The following is a 21543-nucleotide window of genomic DNA, read 5'->3' as shown; positions in this document are numbered from 1 at the left end:
GGCCAGGTGACCCAGAGCAGATCCTGGGGACACAGGAGAGCTGGGGGCACGAGGGAGGTCAGTCAGCAAGGTGGACACACAGGGACTGGTCTGGATCAGGACCAGACTGGGGATGAATGGGAGGTGCAGGGTAATGCGGAGGGCCCAGAGGAGCATGCCGGTCAGCAGCAGGACTGTCCCGAGGAGAGGCCGCAGCAGGCGGGGCGGGAGCAGGCCGGGCGGCAGAGCAGGGACACGCAGGAGGCCGGGCGGCAGCAGCTGGGCTGGCAGGAGGGGGCGGACACGCAGCAGGCGGGCCTGCACACGGGGCGGCAGAGCAGGGACACGCAGGAGGAGGGTCTGCAGCAGGACGAGGGGCAGGGGCTGGGCTGGCAGCACGAGGGGCGTGGGCAGACGGGCACACAGCTCACGGGCCTGCAGCAGAGGGTCACACGGCTGGGCTGCTGGCAGGGGGAGGGGCTGCAGGACGGCTGGCAGCTGGACTGCTGGCAGCAGGGGGAGGAGGTCCCAGAGCAAACGGGCACACAGGAGACAGGCACATAGCTCACAGGCTCGCAGCAGAGGGTCACACGGCTGGGCTGCTGGCAGGGGGAGGGGCTGCACGAGGGCTGGCAGCAGGGGGAGGAGTCCCCAGAGCAGATGGACACACAGGAGACGGGCACACAGCTCACAGGCTTACAGCAGAGGGTCACACGGCTGGGCTGCTGGCAGCTAGACTGCTGGCAGCAGGAGGAGGAGTCCCCAGAGCAGATGGGCACACAGGAGACGGGCACACAGGAGACGGGCACACAGGAGACAGGCTTGCAGCAGAGGGTCACACGGCTGGGCTGCTGGCAGGGGTTGGAGGAGCAGCAGGACGGCTGGCAGCTAGACTGCTGGCAGCACAGGGGCGTGCAGGAGCTGGTGCACACTGACTGGCAGCTCCCTGGGGTGCAGACGAGGGTCACGGAGGGGGCTGGGGCGCAGCAGCTGGGGGCGCAGCAGGGGGGCTCGCAGCAGCTCTCTGGGCAGTCGTCCACCTGCCAGGAGTCGGGGCAGGGGTCACAGGAGCCTGGCATGCAGACGTTGCTGCCGTAGCTCATGTTGCTGGAGCAGACGGACATGGTGGAGGCGGCCGTGGTGGGCGGTGAGCTGGGCAGGGGTGAGTGTGGTGAGTGAGTGGGTGAGTGAGTGGGATGCTCGGGGCCGTGGGCTTTTATACCTGGCTGGGGCGTGTGTTGTCCCCGCAGGAAGCTCACCGAGTCTTCCCTTTCCTTGTTGCTTTGGAGCTGCGTCTGGGAGCCTGGTGATTCCTGGTTTATTTACAGGGATTGGCTCCGCCATGCACGCTGATGGAGGGCTGGGGACGCCCTGTTCTCTGAGCAAACAGCTGGGGAAACACAGCCCCTGCCGCCTGCTCTGCGGCCCGGCTCCCGCCTGGCTCTGCTGCCATCTCTGTGCCCACGAATGCGGAGCTGAGCGAGGGCCCCTCCGCCCACCAGCTGCTGCCACCCCAGAACCGAAGGGCGGCCAGGCGGGAGAGAGCCGCTGAGGGACCGGCAGTGGGCGCGACGGCAAAGCAGGAGCCTCACACCCTCTCGGTGATGCTGTGGCAGGGCGCGTAGGCCACTGCCCATGTCCTACACTGGAGTGGCCAGTTTGAGTTCTGCTGCTCCTCTTCCAGTCCAGCCTCCTGCTGTGGCCTGGGAAAGCAGCGGAAGATGGCCCAAGTGCCTGGGCCCCTGCACCTGCCTGGGGGACCTGGAAGAAGCTCCGGCCGTTGTGGCCATTTGGGGACTGAAGCAGATGGAAGATCTCTCTCTGTGTCTCCCTCTCTCTGTAATGTCTGTAACTCTGCCTCTCCAATAAATAAATAAATAAAAAACACTTTTTGTTAAAAAAAGGAAAAACACTGCATAGATTTTGAAAGAATTTGCTCCAGAATAGACAGTTCTCTGCTCCATTTTCCCATGAACTGCGTGGTGCGGCCCCCAGAGCTGGGACCCCTCTGCAGCACTCACTCCCCATGGTGTAGGGTATGTGTCTGACCAATGCCCTGTCCTGTCATCACCGGGGGACCACACGGGGTAGCTCTGTGCCCTCACGTTGGCCCAGCGTGGCCACTGCTGCCCCGTCCCCGCACAGGTGGACGCGGTGCTGTGGAGCTTGGGTTGGCGCTCACGCACACCGCCTGCTGGGCCCGTGTTCTCCTCAGCGGGACCCTGGCCGTGCACTCCCTGGTTCCTCTCCGCTTGCCGCTCAGAGCACGCTTCTGCACACTGCACTGTTCCCACGCTTGGCCGGTGAACTGTATCTCGTCTCCAAGGCCATCGTAGGCATTGCTGTGTGTGGTTTTGTGCATGCCTTAGTTTCCATTTCTCTAGGATGAACCCTTGGAGGTGGCATCGCAGGGTCGTATGACCCGAGTATGTTTAACTTCATGACACCGACAGTCTTCCGGAACGTTCCATCATGTACTTGGCCAGCAAGGTGGAAAGTTCTGGTTCTTTGCATCCTTGCCAGCTCTTGACGCTGCAAGTTTTCTCGCCCATTCCAGTGGGTGTGCAGTCGTATCTTGCTGTTTGCTTTTGCATTGCCCTGGTGACTAATGATGCGTTGAGCATAGACAGCGTGCTTCCCGGAGCGCTGGCTGTTTACCCATCCACCAACAGTGTGGAGTTCCGGCTCCCCCGCACCCCTGCCGACCTGGGCAAGGTCGGCCCTTCTCATCTACATCAGTTAGCAGGTGTGGGACCTCTCCCCGGGGCTCGGTCCATGTTTGCCTGAGGACCGAGGACAGCCAGCATCTTACGTGCTGATTGCCATCCACATACCTATTCTTAAAAAGATTTATTTTTATTTATTTGAAGGCAGAGATAGGGAGAAGCAGTGCAAGTAGGGATGAGGGGGAGAGAGAGAGAGAGAGCGCTTCCATCCACTGGTTTGTTCATTCCCCAAATGCCTGTAACTGTCAGGGCTGGGCCAGGCCAAACCCGGGAGCCTGGAGCTCCATCCGGGTCTCCCACATGGGTGCAGGGGCCTGAGTTCCTGGGCCATCTTCAGCTGCTTTCCCAGGCCATTAGCAGGGAGCTGGACTGGCAGTGGAGCAGCTGGGACTCGAACCCTGCTTACATGGTGGTGTCACAGGTAGCAGCTTAATCTGCCATGCCACAACGCTGATCCCCGTGCATCCATTTTTTTTGACTGCTGCATTTTACTTTGTTTTTCTGCACAGAAGGAAATAACCAATTGGCCAGGAATTTCCAGAACTGCCAGTGCTTCCTGATCAACAAGGAGATGAGGTGAGAGGCAGACTCCTCGTTTCCTCCCAAACCCATGTTGCACAGGAATCACAGACTCCCAACACACCCAACACTGGTTTGCAACGTGCAGCCCACGCAAGGAGGGTAAACATGGGAGAGGCACAGGTTCAGAGGTCAGTTAGGGGACTCCCAACACACCCAACACTGGTTTGCAACGTGCAGCCCACGCAAGGAGGGTGAGCATGGGAGATGCACAGGGTCAGAGGTCAGACTGGGGACTCGTAAGCAGCTTCATCTTCCTCCATCCCAAGGTGGCTAACCCACATGCAGACACCAGGCAGCTGCAAATACATGGGCCCACCTGCGTTTCACCAGGCACCACTGCAAGGTGCTGTGCTGAGTCTGTACAGGAAGTCCCGCCCCTTGTATGATCTAATATGGATAAAATCCATCAAGAGAATGAGAAGAAAAGCCACTGATTCAGAGAAAACATTTGCAAAAGACACATCTGAGAAAGGATGGCAAAATAAGCAATGAACACTTAAAACTCAACAGTAAGAAAACAACTTGACTTAAAAATGGACAAAAGCACTGAACAGGCAACTCGACAGAGAAGATCCATGGATGATAAATCAATACGTGGAAAGAGGCCTCACACGTACGGCCTTAGTGAACTGCAAATTAAACTAATGACAGCACGGGGCTAGCGTTGTGGTGGAGCAGGTAAAGCTGCTTCCTGCCATGCTGGCATCCTGTATAGACATCGGTTCAAGTCCTGGCTGCTCCACATCCAACCCAGCTCCCTGCCAATGGCCTGGGAAAGCAGTGGAAGATGGCCCAAGGCTTTGGGCTCCTGTACCTGCATGGGAGACCCAGAAGAAGCTTCTGGCTCCTGGCCTTGGCCTGGCCCAGTCCTAGCTGCTGCGGCCATTTGGGGAAGTGAACCAGTGGATGGAAGATTTCTCTCTTTCTCTGTAACTGTGGCTTTCAACATCCAGGGACCAAGGCAGACTAAAGCCGGAGCCAGGGACTCAATCTGGTCTCCTTCGTGCAGAGGCAGAGGCCGGAGAACTTGAGCCATCCCTGTGCCTCTCAAGATGTATCTCGGCAGGAGGCTGGAGTCGAGAGAGGAATCAGGACTCAAACCCGAGCCCTCAGATATGGGATGCAGACTCCCAAGTGGGACTTTAACCTCTACACCAACCACCCACCCCCATTAAGAATGCTAACTTGTTTACGTTGTTGTATGTAGAGTGCACTTCCTGCAGGAAGCCCAGCTGGGAGTTGCATTTTATCCAATCTAACGATGTCTTTAAAAAAAAAAAAGATTTATTTATTTATTTGAAAGACAGAGTTACAGAGAGGCAGAGAGAGAGAGAGAGAGAGAGAGAGAGCGAGCAAGCTCTTCCATCCGCTGGTTCACTCCCCAGTTGGCTGCAATGGCTGGAGCTGCGCTGATCTGAAGCCAGGAGCTTCTTCCAGGTCTCCCACCAGGTGCAGGGGCCCAAGGACTTGGGCCATCTTCTGATTCTTTCCCAGGACATAGCAGAGCTGGATCGGAAGAGGGGCCTCTGGGACTCGAATCGACATCCATATGGGATGCCGGTGCTGCAGGCGACTTTACCTGCTACGCCACAGCGCGGGCCCCAGACAATGTCTTTTCTACTCCTTCTCTTCTTATCTGGGGACTCGTGTTGCCCACAGATGAGGCTCCTGGAGGTTTTCCTGTAGCTCACTTCACTTGTGATGCTTTATTACTTCTGTTTCATTCCAGGGAGTCGACGCTGCTGCCTTTCCAGGTTCCCGACGTTTCTTCGGCAGCACCTGCTCTGCACCCATCGGTGTATTTCTACCTCAGACCCTGCGGTTTCACTCTCTAGGTGTCCCATCAGTGTCCTGCTAGAGATCTCGTGGTTCCTTCGTGTGCTTAATCGTCTCTGGCGTTTGGAATGTACAGAATGTGCTCACTCCCTCACTCTGTGGTCAGTGATGGTTCTGGGTTGGTTTACAGTGATTTATCCTCAAAATGGTCTACACTCTCCTGCCTCTCTGTGTGCCTGGTAATATCTGGAGGCATGCCCAGCACTGAGCCTTGCTGGGTGCTGGGTGCTGGGTGCTGTGTATTCCTGTGAATTTCCTCTGACTGCTTTCTAGTATTTTTTCTGTTGAGTCCTGCACCTAAGTTTCTGTAAACGTCATGGTTGCTCTGAGGCTGGGTCCTTCTGAGTACTGTGTCCATTGTCCTAACACTGGACACAGCAACTATTCCTGGCCCTGTGTGATCTGGGCCTTGCTCCACCCACTTCTATTGGCTCTCTGTAGATTTTCCCACCCAGTTCTGTTGGTTCTCTGTGGATCTTCCCACCCAGTTCTGTTGGCTCTCTGTGGATCTTCCCACCCAGTTCTGTTGGCTCTCTGTGGATCTTCCCACCCAGTTCTGTTGGTTCTCTGTGGATCTTCCCACCCAGTTCTGTTGGTTCTCTGTGGATCTTCCCACCCAGTTCTGTTGGTTCTCTGTGGATCTTCCCACCCAGTTCTGTTGGCTCTCTGTGGATCTTCCCACCCAGTTCTGTTGGTTCTCTGTGGATCTTCCCACCCAGTTCTGTTGGTTCTCTGTGGATCTTCCCACCCAGTTCTGTTGGTTCTCTGTGGGTTTTCCCACCCAGTTCTGTTGGTTCTCCCCAGGCTTGGTCTCAGCAGTATTTGCTGATCACTCCTCAGAAGAGTCCTTTAGGGGAACCCTCTGTGGATGCTGGGAGCTGCCCCGCAGTGCCTCCCTCTTCCCTGTGGTGCTCTGGTCTGGGGACTACATCTGCCTTGCTCCTCCCCAACTCCAAGTACATCTCTGAAACTCAAGTCTCCCCCTCCCTGCCCCGACTGTGGCCTGGAAACTACGCGGTGAGGCTGGCCGAGTGCTGGGCTCCAGTGCCTCGCCCCGTCTCAGGTGTGCCTGTGCCATCCTGCTCATGGTTGACATGCAAGAGCCGCTGTCTGGTGAGTTATGGTCCTAGGGCCCTTGGTGGGAAGTCAGCCTGGTTGCTCAGTTCTGTCCCACCCAACGATGTCTTCACTTCCAGTTCTTCCTCTGCAGGTGAGGAGGGTTGGGACCCTGCCCCGGAGGGAAGGCTGGTGGGTGGGTTTCAGGAGCCCCACTGGCCAGAGGGGCCCAGCCCTGTCAGACCTGAACTCAGTGGGGAGGATGAACCTGTCCTTCACTGCCTCATCTTTCCCAGAGAAGCCCTGGGAGTCTCCTGTCTTCAGGGACATCAAACCCTCATCAGCCCCTCTGGTTCCCCTGCATGGGCGTCAGCAACACTTGCCGTTGGCTGTTTCTCCCTCTCCACTTCCCTCGGGTGGAACCAGGTCACTGAGTTTTGTCCTTGCTGAAGTCTGGATGTGTGTTGTCCCCATGTGTCAGTGTCGAGGTGCCGGGCCGTATTGGGTGAGGCCTGGTAGGATGATGGGGTCATTGGGGGACTGTCCTCAGAAGGAACGAGGGTGGCTCTCATGGGACCTCTGAGTCAGGACTCACAGAGGTTGTTGTGAAAAGAGCGAGCTTCTCCCCACCGCCTGCCCCCAGCTCCCTGGCTTCATGCCTGGCAGTGTGATCTCCCCCTACCCAACACGCACTGCTGCCACATGCCTTCTGCCACCGGGCCCTAACCAGAGGCCTAACCAATACACTGCCTCACTTCGGGCCTTCAGCCTAAGACTATAAGCTAAGAAGTAGCCCTCCTTTCTTCACAGCTGCAGGCATTTCTTTGTGGTTATGACAAAAGGACCAGTACCATCCTATATGGAGTTGGCGGGGTTTCTTCCCCCACCTGACAGTTATGCCTGTTCTTATTGGTGATCAAGGGGTATTCATAACATGAGCCTCAGATGTGACCACAATTCTGGAATGTCCCTAAATGTCCCCTCTTTTTTTAAATTTTTTAATTCTTATTTTTATGACAGGCAGAGTGGACAGTGAGAGAGAGAGAGAGACAGAGAGAAAGGTCTTCCTTTTTGCTGTTGGTTCACCCTCCAATGGCCGGTACGGCTGGCGTGCTGCGGCCAGCGCAGCGCGCTGATCTGAAGCCAGGAGCCAGGTGCTTCTCCTGGTCTCCCATGGGGTGCAGGGCCCAAGGACTTGGGCCATCCTCCACTGCACTCCCAGGCCATAGCAGAGAGCTGGCCTGGAAGAGGGGCAACCGGGATAGAATCCGGCGCCCCGACCAGGACTAGAACCCGGTGTGCCGGCACCGCTAGGCGGAGGATTAGCCTGTTGAGCCACAGCGCCAGCTCAAATGTCCCCTCTTGATTCTAGTAAAGGAACACTGAGAGTAACCTGGGAAAGGACTTGGTTTAAAATTGAAGTGTGTCTCCTGAAGCCGTCACAAGCCCCATGCACATTGGTGAACATCCGAAGCATCCTCCCTAGTGAGGGCCTCTGTTCTCTTCATGCGACCCCACGGGCCCAAGGTCAGGTGCATCAGGAAGACAAAGTATAAACGAGAGGTATAGCAAGTGAAACGGAAGTTAGATCTCAATGTTCACATACAAAACCCAAGAAAAATCAACCAGCAAACTTTTAGAATAAAAGAATTTGCAAAGAACTAAATATGATTCTACACTGTATATATAGGTAAATAAAACATATAGAAATTGTACACAAGATTTATTTACTAAGATAGCAACAAACACCTTTCCTGTTCACAATAGCAAAACATCTGTGAAATACCTGGGAGTTACTCCATATACGAATGTGTAAGATCTACGTACGGCCATAATGAAATCCCAAAAGGACACATTCTACCATGTCACTGGGAGGCAGTTTTCAAAATTATGATTTCCTCCTAAGTATCAAAAAATTCAATGCAATCCTAATAAAAATTCCAAGAGTTTCAAAAGTAATGTAAAAATCTTCGAAAAGTAAGTGAGAAGAGGATCTATACAAGATGGAACTTGCTGGAGAACAAGAAAGTGCCTTCCTCATCGGTTATTAGACTGTATTAGCGAGGGGCCAGCACTGTGGTGCAGCCGGTTAACACCCTGGCCTGCAGTGCCGGCATCCCATATGGGCACCAGTTTGAGACCCAGCTGCTCCACTTCCGATCCAGCTCTCTTCTGTGGCCTGGGAAAGCAGTGGAAGATGGCCCAAGTCCTTGGGCCCCTGCACCCACATGGGAGACCTGGAAGAAGCTCCTGGCTCCTGCCTTCGGATCGGCGCAGCAGCTCTGGCCATTGTGGCCAACTGGGGAGTGACCCATTGGATGAAAGACCTCTCTCTCTCTCTCTCTCTGTAACTCTTTCAAAGAAATAAATACTTAAAAAGAAAAAATAAACTGTATTAGCGAGCTGAAGTACCTGAGACACCTGGGGCTGGAGCAAGCACCACAGTTCAGTGAGACTAAGTGCAAACAGCAGAAGTACATGTTGAAGGAATTTATTTTTAAGTTTTATTTATTTTTTATTTGAAAGGCAGAGTGACAGAACGAAGAGGAGAGGTCTTCCCCAGCTGATTCACTCCCAGTGGCCACATCAGGGGCCGGGGCCTCATCCGGGTCTCCTGCACGGGTGTCAGGGACGCAAGGCCTTGGGTCCCAGGGGCATTTGCAGGGAGCTGACTGGAAGTGGCCGGAGCGCTCCATCCAAGGCACCCCAGTGGCCACCTGCAAGGAACTGCTTGGGAAGAGCTGTTTTAAAGAGGACAAACTTCCTAAAGAGACAACTGGCTGTTGTGACAGAAAGTCTTTATCTTCCACCTCCCACAAGTCATATCAGCAAGGGCGCTGAATGCTGAGAAAAACACCAGGCACAACTTGGCAGCCGGGCCTCCAGACTCGGGAGAGGGCCGTGAGCGCAGCAGGAAGTGCGTGGAACAGGCAGGAAATGCGTAGGAGGACAGGAAGTGGTGAGGAGTGGACAGGAAGTGAGTGGGAGCAAGGCAGGAAGTACGTCAGGAGCCCGACAGGAAGTGGCGAGTAGCAGACAGGAAGTGAGCCAGGAGCAGACAGGAAGTGTGTAGGAAGTGTGTAGGACCAGGACAGGAAGTATGTCAGGAGCACGACAGGAAGTGCGTAGGAGCCCAACAGGAAGTGCCGAGCAGCAGACAGGAAGCGAGTGGGAGTAGGACAGGACGTGGCCAGGAGCGCTGTAGCCCGGCTGGGAGCAGGAACCGCCGAGGCGGCGGCGAGTGCGTGGTGTTGCGGTGCGTGCGGTGAGTCCCAGAGCAGCCCCGGGGACCGAGCGCTGAGCCGAGGGCGGGCCTGGCTGCGCCCGAGCGCGGGACGGGGCAGTGGGGCAGTCGGCCCGTGATGGCCGCACCGCATCCATCTTGTTTATTCCGCTCCCGTTCTGTCCGAGCCGGCCCTGGCCGGCCCTGACCCGCCTGGATCAGGATGGACCCTGCTCGTCCGACTCGGACAGCCGGCCGCTGGCTCTAAGGTGAGGGTGGCACGGACCGAGAGACGCCGCCTCCTCGCTCCCTGCGCCCCTGCCTGGCACGCGGCCCCAGGCTGCGTCGCCCGCTGCCACCCTCGCTGTCGCTTGCCCCAAGTCCGTTCTTAGCTGCGGGTTTGTCCCGAGGTCTCCGCAGTTCTGCGGTTCCGGGTAGGCCGGGGAGCGCTGCGCTTCCAGACTGAGAGCCCCTGCGGCGCCCGGCGCGCTGCTGCCGCCTTCGCTACCGCAGGCCCTCCGAGGTGACCGTGTGTCACGTGTGAGCACAGGCTCGGGCCCGGAGCCCCGCTCCCTGTCTCTGACGCCCGCTGCAGGGCCTGAGGCTCCAGGGGAGACCTGGGCAGTGTGGCTGTGCGGCTCCCGCACGTCCTCTGGCTCTGGAGAACTGTCCCCAGCCAGGTCGTCTGGCCTCTGAGCTGGAGCAGCCCCTGTCTGCAGACATCCCGGGAAAGACAGGAGTCCCCAGGGGACCACGCCCTGCAGCCTCAGGCCGGCCCCTCTGACGCCGCTGCAGGACAGGAGGGATCTGCCCGAGTGCGGGAGTAGCCGTGGGAAGCTCTCAGCAAGAGGGCGTGGCTTGGGCCCACCTGGGGCTCTCCCACATGAGTGGCCCACGTCCCCTGTGATCTCCGGGTTGAGTCGGTTCCCTCAGAAACACTGTGTCTGGAGGAGATTGACAACTTCTCTCTCTCTTTTTTTTTTGACAGGCAGAGTGGATAGTGAGAGAGAGACAGAGAGAAAGGTCTTCCTTTGCCGTTGGTTCACCCTCCAATGGCCCCTGCGGCCGGCGCATCACACTGATCTGAAACCAGGAGCCAAGTGCTTCTCCTGGTCTCCCATGCGGGTGGAGGGCCCAAGCACTTGGGCCATCCTCCACTCCTTCCCAGGCCATAGCAGAGAGCTGGCCTGGAAGAGGGGCAACGGGGACAGAATCCGGTGCCCTGACCAGGACTAGAACCCGGTGTGCCAGCGTCGCAAGGCGGAGGATTAGCCTGTTAAGCCACGGCGCCGGCCTTGACAACTTCTCACACATTTCCCACCCATGAACGACAGAGGAGAGGCGTCAGATGCTCAGGGCGGTTTATTGGGGGCCCCATAAGGCACTGAAGGCTGAGGCTGAGGCCAAGTGATCCAGAGCAGCGAGATTAGGGACTCAAGAGACCTAGAAGGCAGGAGGGAGGTCAGTCAGCATGCTGGACACACGGGGACCCGACCTGGATCAGGACCAGACTGGGGCTTGGAGGGGCAGAGCCATGAGGAGGGCCCTGGGGTTGGGCCGCTCAGCAGCAGGACTGTCCCGAGGAGAGGCCACAGCAGGCGGGGCGGGAGCAGGCGGGGCGGCAGAGCAGGGACACGCAGGAGGCCGGGCGGCAGCAGCTGGGCTGGCAGGAGGGGGCGGGCACACAGCAGGCGGGCCTGCACACAGGGCGGCAGAGCAGGGACACGCAGGAGGAGGGTCTGCAGCAGGACGAGGGGCAGGGGCTGGGCTGGCAGCACGAGGGGCGTGGGCAGACGGGCACACAGCTCACGGGCCTGCAGCAGAGGGTCACACGGCTGGGCTGCTGGCAGGGGGAGGGGCTGCAGGACGGCTGGCAGCAGGAGGAGGGGGTCCCAGAGCAGACGGGCACACAGGAGACAGGCACATAGCTCACAGGCTCGCAGCAGAGGGTCACACGGCTGGGCTGCTGGCAGGGGGAGGGGCTGCAGGAGGGCTGGCAGCAGGGGGAGGAGTCCCCAGAGCAGACGGGCACACAGCTCACAGGCTCGCAGCAGAGGGTCACACGGCTGGGCTGCTGGCAGGGGTTGGAGGAGCAGCAGGACGGCTGGCAGCTAGACTGCTGGCAGCACAGGGGCGTGCAGGAGCTGGTGCACACTGACTGGCAGCTCCCTGGGGTGCAGACGAGGGTCACGGAGGGGGCTGGGGCGCAGCAGCTGGGGGCGCAGCAGGGGGGCTCGCAGCAGCTCTCTGGGCAGTCGTCCACCTGCCAGGAGTCGGGGCAGGGGTCACAGGAGCCTGGCATGCAGACGTTGCTGCCATAGCTCAGGTTGCTGGAGCAGACGGACATGGTGGAGGCAGCCGTGGTGGGTGGTGAGCTGAGGTGTGAGTGTTTGGGTGGGTGGAGGGGTGAGTGTGTGAGGGCTTGGGGCTCTCCAGCTTTTATTCCCCTCCCTGTCATTGTTTGCCTGCCCTATCCGTATCCCCTTCCTTGTGGATGAGAGTGGCCTCAGGAGTGCTTGCTGGCTGGGCGTGGCCCAGCTCATAAACGCCTGAAGTGTCTGTTGTGCAGCGTCCCACGAGGGCCCTGGGGCAGGAGCAGTGTGGGCCCTCAGGTGCTGTCAGTAAGGCCCAGGACCCTGTGACAGCCCCCATCCCTTCTCCAGAACTGTTTTTTCCCCTTTAGCCAATTGTGGCATTGTTTCTGATTTCACTTTTATAGAAAAACTCACAGTGGATGCCCTTGAACTTTCGATGGGGCTTGTCTGTTTTACCCAGCGTACCCTGAAAATATTTCATGTGGAAAATGCATCTCATTCAGCCAGCTTAGTGTTTTTCCTCCCCCAGCCCACAGTGCACTGCAGCACATCAGTCCTTGCCCTGGTGACCGTGGAGCTGACTGGGAGCCGAGCTTTGGGCCCAGCCCACGGGGAGGAGCTGGTCATGCACTACTAGCCTGGAAAAGATCCACTGAGATTCCAAGTGCGGTCTCTGCAGAATGGGTCTCACTTTCACACCGTCGTATGTCGGGGCTTGTCTGCATAGTTAATCACAAAGCAAGACATGTGCCCCTGGACGGTTAGTAGAATGTCCTGTATTGCCCTGTAGCTGGCAAGGCTGAAAGCTGCCCTTTGATCTAAAATAGTGATCTAAAAATAGTGCTGATCATTTGGGCCAGACCATTTTCCATGGAGTGTTCTAGAAGTAGCCAGGAGTTGACCTCCTGTGCCAAGCTGCCGCCATCCTGCCCAGGCTCAAGAGGGGGCGATGGAGGCAGGGTTGTCCCTCAGCCTTGTACAAAGTGCTGTGTTGTGTAGAAACCTATCCCCCTCCTCTCCACGGGTGTCCCCCTCTGAAGCAGACCCTCACTTAAGACGTGCTGTGGACCTCAGAGAAGGCTGCCCCAGGGGCCAGTGAGCGCAGCACGGCCATCCCTGAGGCCCACTGGAGAGGAGGCAGGATGGTTCGGATTGGTGAGAAGCTTGCTGGGGTCTGTGCTGGGCTATGGGTCCCAGTGGTGCAGACTCTGGCTTTGAGGTGTTTCTCCAGGGTCCCCTCACACCCCGAGACAGGGCTGCACCTCCGTCTCCAGTCATGCCTGCCTCTCGTCTTCATTGTCCTCAGCCCCTTCCCCTTCACTGCCACAAAGTGCACTTCTGCAGGCAGCGAACTCGTCTGTCTGCTTTGCGATTCAATCTCTGAAGGCCCAGCTTAGGGCCTGGCTCTTGGTAGAACTCCAATAAGAATCGATTGAAAAAAATGTACTTATTTCAGGAAATGATTGAATGATGATTCTGCTTCCTGAACCTGATCACACAGTGCCAGCTTCCTCATGCTGTACAAATGCTCTGTCCAGCTCCTCTGGGACTGGTGTGTATGCGACTAGTCATCTGGTGCAGAAATGCCAGGGAAGCTGGCTTGGCAAATTCAGTCTCTACTTGAAGGCACCAGGAGGCACCAAGACAGCTGAGACTTGAGTATCCAGATCTCCAAGTGCACAGAAGTCTGTTTATTATCGGTTTTCTCCTTGAGGTTTTTGCCAACTCAGGTCACAAAGAGATTGAGAAGCTGAGCAGAGCTGTCAGTGGTCTCGAGGTAATGGAAGACAGAGAACAGTTCAGGACCTGCTGCGGTTGATGGATTCTCATAGACAACCCAGACTTTCAGTTGCAGACCGGACTACTAGGAAGGGGGACTCCCTGGGAGCAGGGAGAACCAGAAATACGACTGGACCCATGCTTGAGTCAGCTCAAATGGCCTTCCCAGAGCCTGTCAGAAACAAAGGCTTATCACCCAGAGCCAAACAACAGCAACAGACACTCAAGTGGTCTTTTTAACTTTTCATACCTTAAGTGTGGAATTCAGTTAAAGTTACAAAGTGTATTGGAAGACAAAATCTGGTGACCAAAGGACCAAGAGAGGAAACAACCCAGTAGCAACAATCCTGCAGGAGAAGTGGGTACCAGAATTGTCAAGCATGGATTTAAAGTAATGGTGTTAATTCTTTTCAAGAAAATATGGAACAAGGTGGAGAATTTTTATGGGTAACTTGGATTCTGGGAAACAAAAAACAAAAGAATGCAACATAAATTCTATAAATGAAGAATACAGTAACTGAAACAGCTGAATAGATTAATTTGACAGCATATTAGACAAAACCAAAGAGATTAGTGATGAAAGGGAGATAAGGAAATACCAAGATTGAGCAGTGTGGGGGAAGGATATCAATAGAGAAAATGGAGATATAAACAAGGGACGTGGGGAAAAGAACTGACTTGAACCCTGAAAGGATGAGGAGTGGCTGGAGTTAGTGGACAAGAGCTTTACAGAGATGAGAGACATGAACTCATAGATAGAAAAGCATTTAAGAGCATTTACAAAAATACATAGGAGGAAAACCACACCTGGACCCACTGGAGGTGAAATTCAGAGGCAGAGAAAAATTGTAAAACAGCTGCAGTGGAGGAAGACACGTTATCTTGAAAGCAGCAGTGTGATGCTGACAGATTATGTCTCAGTGGAAACAGTGACGGCCAGGAGACAGTGGAACGGCGTCATTCTCACCTGAACGACCTCTGAGCGGAACGGCATTGTTCTCACTTGAACGACCTCTGAGCTCTTTCCCTGCACAGAAGACCCTCAAAAGCGATGATGGAACCGTCCTTCTCAGGCAAGCAGACGCTGGGAGAATGTGTCAGCAGCAGGATCTGCACTAAAGTGAACACTAAATGTAGCCATCAGAAACAGGATGATGAGAGCCAGAGCAGGGAAATGGATCAAGAAATTAAGTGTAACAGAAGAAAGGTACATACGAGAAAATCCAAATGAATATTGACTACCAGATTCCTTGCAAGTTTAAAAATATTTATAGAAATAAAAATCATGGCAATATGATCATGAAATTTGGAAGGGAACTCTGAGGAATCAGAAGGGTCCAGACACACTACAGTGTCTGGGAACTGGCACCAGGTCTTACTTACATTAGATTTTTTGAAAGTCAGCGTTTGTGTTGTAATCTCCACAGCTAAGTGGAAAGTAGTTAACAGACTGAGTAGGGTTCTGCTAGGTTCACATCTTCCCAGACTGCCACTGTGTGATTTTTTTGGGAAAGAGGACCACTGCTGATGAGACTAATGAAGATGGGGTCATCAGGATTCAGATGGGCCCCAAATTGAATGACTCAGTGCTTCTAAGAGACAGAAGGAATTCAGACACCCACGGGGACAAACCCCATGTGAGGATGGAGGCAGAGACTGGAGTGGGGCAGATACAAACCACCGGATGCCAAGCTTCGCTGGGGCTATGGGAGGCTGGAAGGGTTGTGAAATTCTCTCCCCCACAGCTCAGAGAAAGCATGGCCCTTATGATGTCTTTACCTCAGACTTCTGTCCTGAGGGCTGTCTGAGAATAAGTCTCTGCCTTATAAGTCACCCTTTCTTGGTAAGGGGCAACCTTAGACACTCATGCATTGAGGGGAAATGTGGGAGAGAAGACCTCAAAATTACCCAAAAACACTAAGTCAAGGAAATGAGGAAGTGGACCGAGCATAAACAGAAAACAAAGTGAGGATGTAGGGTTACATTCAAACATGTCAGAAAGTCCCATTCTCTTTGTGGTTCTTCACACCAGACTTCTGTGGCTTCGGTCCATTTAGGTGTGGAGGTCATTCACTGGTATTTAACTTTGCATTTCCCTGATGATTCACAACACAGAACATATTTTCAAGTATTTCTTTGCTACCTGTAGCGCTTCTCAGGTGAAATGTTTGTTCCATCATTTATCATATGGAGAAATTCTAAACACTGTGATTCCAAGTAGGTGGCATTTTGCAAAAGGTAATTATTGAAGGATTAAAAAAGATTGGTGTTTGTCCGAGGTTGGGGTAAGGCTGTAGGTTGCTTGTGGTAGTGACACAACTATGTATATGTTTGTCAAGACACAAAGACTCATGTAAAGGGGAGAAAAACATCCCATATCTGTTAGAGAAATCTAGAAGAATCTAGGATTAACAGCCTTCCTACAAGAGAACTCAACATGCAAGCACTTTCACTAGTGAATTCTCCCAGATGATCGGGAGAGGAGAAACAGCAGACTTAAACACCTGAGCTCATTCTGTAGGCCGGCATGGTTTTCCAGATATCAGGCATAGAGGGCCTGAACTGGCCCCTGCAGTCAGAGCCACTGAGGAATGCTGTGCTGCCCGGGAGGCCTGGGGATAGGGAGGCCTGTCTGGGGAGAATGGCTGGGGATGGTGGGAGACAAGGATACTGTTAGTGTGTGCAGACTGAATGGCAGGAGCTGGGACCACAGGACATCATCATATACTGGCTAACGTCAACCCATGAAGAAGATATAGCTGTTGTAAACATGAACACAACCAACAGACTCCCCCCCCCAAATATATGAATCAAAAATGAACAGAATTGAAGAAAGAGACAATTCTAGTTCTATAATAGTTGGAGACTTTAATAAGCCACTGTCTAATTTAAAAAATGAAGCAACCGTGCTGGATTGATATTCAGTAAAGAAATAGAGGACTTAAGGACACTACAAGCCAGGTAGACCTAATACATCTAGAAAATGTTCAGCCACACAGCATCAGAATACACATTCTTCTCAGGTGCTCATGGGGCATGTTCCAGATAAGAACATGCGTTAGGACATAAAATTAGTCTCAATGATTTAAAATGATTGAAGTCATACATGGTATCTTTTTTCATCACAATGGAAAGAAACTGAGAGTTGATAACAGAAGGAAAAGTAGAATTCACAAATAGGGGTAAAAAATCAGTCCAAAGGAAGGAGAAACCAGAACTTGCGGTGCTCAGAGGGAACTTGATGTAGCTGCAAATGTCTATGTGAAGAAAGAAGAAAGCTCTCAGAGATCCCCTGCAGAGACATTACAATCAAAGAGTGATGATTTAAAAACGGGAAGCTGTGAAAGCAGCAAGAGGGAAGATTGACAGCCAGTCTCACTGTGGACTGTGGAGGCCAGAAGGCACTGGACAGATATGTTTAAACTGCCCAGGTCAGGGACAGAGGGAGGAATGACCAATCAACCAGGAGAAGGCTACTTCTGGCAAAACTGTTTCATAAGTATGTGTACCTCAGAATACCTTAAGTATTAATACCTGTGTGACCAGAAAAAGAAGAGCAAACAAATACAGACCCAGCTGGAGGAAGCAATTGACTGAAGCACAAATAAATTAAGTTGAGAGTAGGAAAACAACAGAATCAACAAACTCCAATGTTAGTTCTAAAAGACAGATGTTTAGCTCAAATTATTAAATAATTCAAATTATTAAAATCATATTAGACCATCACTACCAATCTTAAAAATCATTACAAAAGAATGCTATGAGTATTTGGACACCAACAGTAGGATAAGCAAGATGTAAAGGAAAAACTCATTCCCAGGGCTGATGGCTTTGTTGTTCCTCGTTTCTTCATGCAGCTTTAGGCTACTGACTACTGCTCTTCTAAGTCATCCTGAGTTAGTGTTTCTTCTAAGTCAGGTTTACCAGTGACCGATGAGCACTGCTTGACTTATCTGAACATGTGTTGCTTTCTCCCTCGTTTTTGAAGGACAGTTTGGCCAAGCAAACTTACTCCTGATTGGTTGATGGTTTCTGCCTCTGTCCCTGACCCCAGTGGTTGAAATACACCATTCCATTTCCTTCTGGCCCCATAGCTTACAGTGAGAAATTGGCTGTTAATCCTCTCTCTCGCTGCTTTCAAGCTTTTCTACTTGTTGAATCTTGACGCTGATTAAAATGTCTCTCAGGAGAATCTCTTTGCATTTGCTCTATTTGGAGTTCATGGAGTTTCTTAAACATGTAAATTCATGCATTTCTGTAAATTTCCAGATCTTGGGGCATTATTCACTCACACCCCCCCCTTCTCTTCTTCTGGAACCCCTGTGATTGTAGGTTTCTGGGCTCGATGGTGTCTCACAGCTGCCTTAAGATTTGTCTGTTTTTCTTCATTCTTTTATTTTACCTGCTCCTTAGAGTAGAATATTTCAATTGATCTTCATGTTCACCCTCTCTTCTGTCTGCTCATGTCTGCACTTGACACTGCATCATGAATTTTTTCCTTCCAGTTTTGCACTTAATTCCAGAACTTTTATTTGATTATATTTTAAAATTTCCAAATAACTCTTTAAAAAAAACCCTTTCCTCTCTTTATTGATGATTATTCATTGGTGGGACAGCAATTCTCCCTGTTTCTCTTGGTCCCCTAGTTCTTCACCCATGGCTTGCCTTATCTTTTTGAGATTGTTCAAGAAAGTTGATTTAAGGGGATTCCTTAGTGCAATTTCTGAGACTCCTCGGGAATATTTTGTATGAATTATCTTATAACTTCATTGAAAATTGGACAAGGAATCTAAGTGATAATCCTGCATGCCAGAAGATCCTCTCCCATGTAGTTTGTTGCTGTTTCTCAATGTGGCTTATAGTGGGTTATTTTGTTTTATTTGTCACTTCCATATATTGCATTGTAATGATTGTATTCTTTGTCACATGTGGTTATTGTCCCAGTAGCTTGGTGCTCAGACTTTGCCGTGATAGTTCCTTGTAGTCATCTCTGTGTTGGTGCACACCTCCTACACCAGAGGGCATCTCTGTGTTGGGGCACACCCCACACACCCGCGGGCAGCTTCCTCTCCACTTCCTGCTTGCTCAGGGCTTGAGGTTCAGCCAGAGGCGCGTGCTGAGGGTCTCAGCGCCTCTCGCAGCATGTGCCTCATCACGGACGAGAGGGGCTGTTGATCCCAGGAACACCTGGAATCTTTTTAAAGCCTGTGTTCTCCCTGGCATCTTGTTCCTTCCCCAGCATTCCCTCCCAGGCCCGCTGGAAGCCCACTGTCTGCCCAGCAGGCACTCTGCCCCCCATGGCCATGGCTGGGTCATTCGCTGTCCCAGGTCCGACCAGTCGTCCGGCAGCTGCCTCTGGGCCTCAAGAGAGCGGAGTTCGGTGAAGTGTAGGCAGATGCTTGTGTTACCCTCAAGGCCACCGACCGGCCAGGGACCTGGTCTGCTCTGCTCCTCCAGGCACCAAACCCACACCGGGAGCCCCAGCTGCCTGTGTCACAGCAGGGGTAGGGCGAGGGCCAGTGAGTTCCCAGCTCCTGCCAGGCCCCCGTGGCTTGTTGGACAAGGAGCCGCCTGCGTGCTGGGACCTCTGGCTGCTTTCCAGGGTCCCGGCTGAACTGACTGCACTAGGACTCTGTGTTTCCGTGTTCTCTGGAAGGCTGGGCCCTCAGAGCTGCTGCTGCACTGTTTTCTGTGCCTGCACCGTCAGCAGGCAGGATCCAGAACAGGCCTTTCCCAGGTGCTTGTCAGTTCCACTCAGAATGTAAAATTGGCAAACATTTGCCTGAGAATTCTACATCTAGGAATGTAGGGAATAAGAAATGTGTGCCAGTGCCCACGGTTACAGCGAGGAGACGCACCTTGGTGTTGCTTGTTATAGACAAAAGTGAGAGGTGGTAAATCCTGCCCACGTGATATTGCATAAACCAAGGGTGGGGTAATCCTGCTTTGGAACACTAAACAAGTTGGCAAAAGAAACTGATGAGATGTGATCCTCACCACAGAGCCATGCGAGACCCAGGCCCTCCTGTGGACAGCATGGGGATTATCATACATCAAAGTTACGCTCACTCAACCTGTGTCAGACACTAGGAGTCTGCTCTCAAATAGATGTGGGAGCCACATCAGGACAGCATGTCCATCTGTGCCCCTGGCTCCTCCCCCACCACTGCCATGTGATATCGCTGTGTCACCTGTTCTAACCATGCAGTCCAGGGGTAGGAACTCGGGCTGCAGCAGGGGTCCTGTTCTCTCCACCCAGCAGCCCTAGCTGGTCAGGGGTTGGGTCAGCCAGGACATCTGTGTGTGTGTAGGTCAGGGACATGCACGCCATCCCGAGGCATCACTGAGGCCCCAAGACCAGCTGGTGCCAGAATCCCCCATCCCCCACCTCGCAGCTCAGCTGGGCTGTGCACCCTTGAAGTCTAGCACCTGTGCTGCATGAGGGGAGGCCTCCACCTGACAGGTGGGCCCAGGTGATGCCCACAGGGCCTGACCAGTGAGGCTCCTGCAGCCCACAGGACCTGGAAGGGCAGCCAGACAGCTGGGCAACAGAATGAGGTGATCAGGGGGTGTCAGGTCAAGTGCAAGAACCTCAGGCCCCACCGCTGGTCTGAGAAGCAGCGGCCCAGGGCCTGGGCCCCTCCCACCCAGGTGTGCCACAGAGGACTCCAAGGTCAGTGTGGGCAGTGTGGGTTTTATTGGTGCTTAGAGACTGCTGGGGCCCGGTCGGGGCCAGCCCTGACCAGCGCAGGGAGGGCTCACGCAGCCAGAAAGCATGAAGGGAGTAGCAAGGGCCCTGTGGGCCACGTGGGGAGCAGAGCGGAGGGTGCTGGGCTGGAACCGGGGGGGCTGCCCATTGCTTGTGGTAGGCAGGGTGGGCAGGAGGCTGTTGGGAGCGGGAACCTAAGTCTGGCTGGGACATGCCGGTCAGCAGCAGGACTGTCCCGAGGAGAGGCCGCAGCAGGCGGGGCGGGAGCAGGCCGGGCGGCAGAGCAGGGACACGCAGGAGGCCGGGCGGCAGCAGCTGGGCTGGCAGGAGGGGGCGGGCACGCAGCAGGCGGGCCTGCACACGGGGCGGCAGAGCAGGGACACGCAGGAGGAGGGTCTGCAGCAGGACGAGGGGCAGGGGCTGGGCTGGCAGCACGAGGGGCGTGGGCAGACGGGCACACAGCTCACGGGCCTGCAGCAGAGGGTCACACGGCTGGGCTGCTGGCAGGGGGAGGGGCTGCAGGATGGCTGGCAGCAGGGGGAGGAGGTCCCAGAGCAGACGGGCACACAGGAGACAGGCACACAGCTCACGGGCCTGCAGCAGAGGGTCACACGGCTGGGCTGCTGGCAGCTAGACTGCTGGCAGCAGGGGGAGGAGTCCCCAGAGCAGACGGGCACACAGGAGACGGGCACACAGCTCACGGGCTCACAGCAGAGGGTCACACGGCTGGGCTGCTGGCAGGGGTTGGAGGAGCAGCAGGACGGCTGGCAGCTAGACTGCTGGCAGCACAGGGGCGTGCAGGAGCTGGTGCACACTGACTGGCAGCTCCCTGGGGTGCAGACGAGGGTCACAGAGGGGGCTGGAGCACAGCAGGGGGGCTCGCAGCAGCTCTCTGGGCAGTCGTCCACCTGCCAGGAGTCGGGGCAGGGGTCACAGGAGCCGGGCATGCAGACGTTGCTGCCATAGCTCAGGTTGCTGGAGCAGACGGACATGGTGGAGGCGGCCGTGGTGGGCGGTGAGCTGGGCAGGGGTGAGTGTGAGTGAGCGAGGGTGGTGGAGGGGTGCGTGTTGAGGGCTCGGGGCTCTTATACCCTAGGGTCGCTGCCCAGCCGCAGCCCTGCAGCGCCCTTCCTCTTCCTGTTTGTGCTCTGATCCCGGAAGACCTCATTAGTTCTCACCTCGTAAACGTCCTTTAATGCTGGCCGGGGCCGCCTGCCACGTCCAAGTGGCCCAGCAGGGTCACCTGGAGGCAGGTGGAGCCTCCCTAGGCTGACCCTATGGGCTGTACCTGTGGGATCCGCTGCTGTGACTGGTGGGCTCTCAGGTCAGGTGCTGGCC

The 21543-nt window shown here is 54.6% G+C and overlaps 3 protein-coding genes across 3 annotated transcripts; all 3 read right to left on the bottom strand.

Annotated features, from left to right (window-relative positions):
* Positions 1-161: 161 nt before the first annotated feature.
* On the bottom strand, positions 162-1103 carry LOC133777363 (keratin-associated protein 10-12-like). Its single transcript, XM_062216913.1, has 3 exons — positions 646-1103; positions 463-597; positions 162-360 (listed from the first exon to the last, which is right to left on the bottom strand). The coding sequence occupies exons 1-3, from the start codon at positions 1101-1103 to the stop codon at positions 162-164; spliced, it is 792 nt and encodes a 263-aa protein (XP_062072897.1).
* Positions 1104-10963: 9860 nt separating this feature from the next.
* Positions 10964-11749, bottom strand: LOC133746833 (keratin-associated protein 10-3-like). Its single transcript, XM_062175083.1, has 3 exons — positions 11429-11749; positions 11260-11365; positions 10964-11175 (listed from the first exon to the last, which is right to left on the bottom strand). The coding sequence occupies exons 1-3, from the start codon at positions 11747-11749 to the stop codon at positions 10964-10966; spliced, it is 639 nt and encodes a 212-aa protein (XP_062031067.1).
* Positions 11750-20423: 8674 nt separating this feature from the next.
* On the bottom strand, positions 20424-21197 carry LOC133746823 (keratin-associated protein 10-12-like). Its single transcript, XM_062175078.1, has 2 exons — positions 20733-21197; positions 20424-20645 (listed from the first exon to the last, which is right to left on the bottom strand). The coding sequence occupies exons 1-2, from the start codon at positions 21195-21197 to the stop codon at positions 20424-20426; spliced, it is 687 nt and encodes a 228-aa protein (XP_062031062.1).
* Between the last annotated feature and the right edge of the window lie 346 nt (positions 21198-21543).

Source organism: Lepus europaeus, chromosome 2 (genome assembly GCF_033115175.1).
Source record: "Lepus europaeus isolate LE1 chromosome 2, mLepTim1.pri, whole genome shotgun sequence".
Lineage (NCBI taxonomy): Eukaryota > Metazoa > Chordata > Mammalia > Lagomorpha > Leporidae > Lepus > Lepus europaeus.
This window is presented reverse-complemented; position numbering and strand designations above follow the sequence as displayed.

Bases quoted from the DNA above. Each gene is read 5' to 3' on its own strand.
- LOC133777363 (XM_062216913.1), bottom strand. From the start codon at position 1,103: ATGTCCGTCTGCTCCAGCAACATGAGCTACGGCAGCAACGTCTGCATG. The intron at 598-645 runs GTCCATCTGCTC...GCCCTCGTGCAG, and splicing joins TGTGTGCCCGTCTCCTGTGT to CCCCTCCCCCTGCCAGCAGC. The intron at 361-462 runs CAGCCCCTCCCC...CCAGCCCAGCCC, and splicing joins TCCAGCTGCCAGCCGTCCTG to CTGCCCCTCGTCCTGCTGCA.
- LOC133746833 (XM_062175083.1), bottom strand. From the start codon at position 11,749: ATGTCCGTCTGCTCCAGCAACCTGAGCTATGGCAGCAACGTCTGCATG. The intron at 11,366-11,428 runs GTCTGCTCTGGG...CCCTGCCAGCAG, and splicing joins AGCCTGTGAGCTGTGTGCCC to CCCAGCCGTGTGACCCTCTG. The intron at 11,176-11,259 runs CCTCCCCCTGCC...GCCCCTCGTGCT, and splicing joins CTGCCAGCCGTCCTGCAGCC to GCCAGCCCAGCCCCTGCCCC.
- LOC133746823 (XM_062175078.1), bottom strand. From the start codon at position 21,197: ATGTCCGTCTGCTCCAGCAACCTGAGCTATGGCAGCAACGTCTGCATG. The intron at 20,646-20,732 runs CCATCCTGCAGC...GTCTGCCCACGC, and splicing joins CCTCCTCCCCCTGCTGCCAG to CCCTCGTGCTGCCAGCCCAG.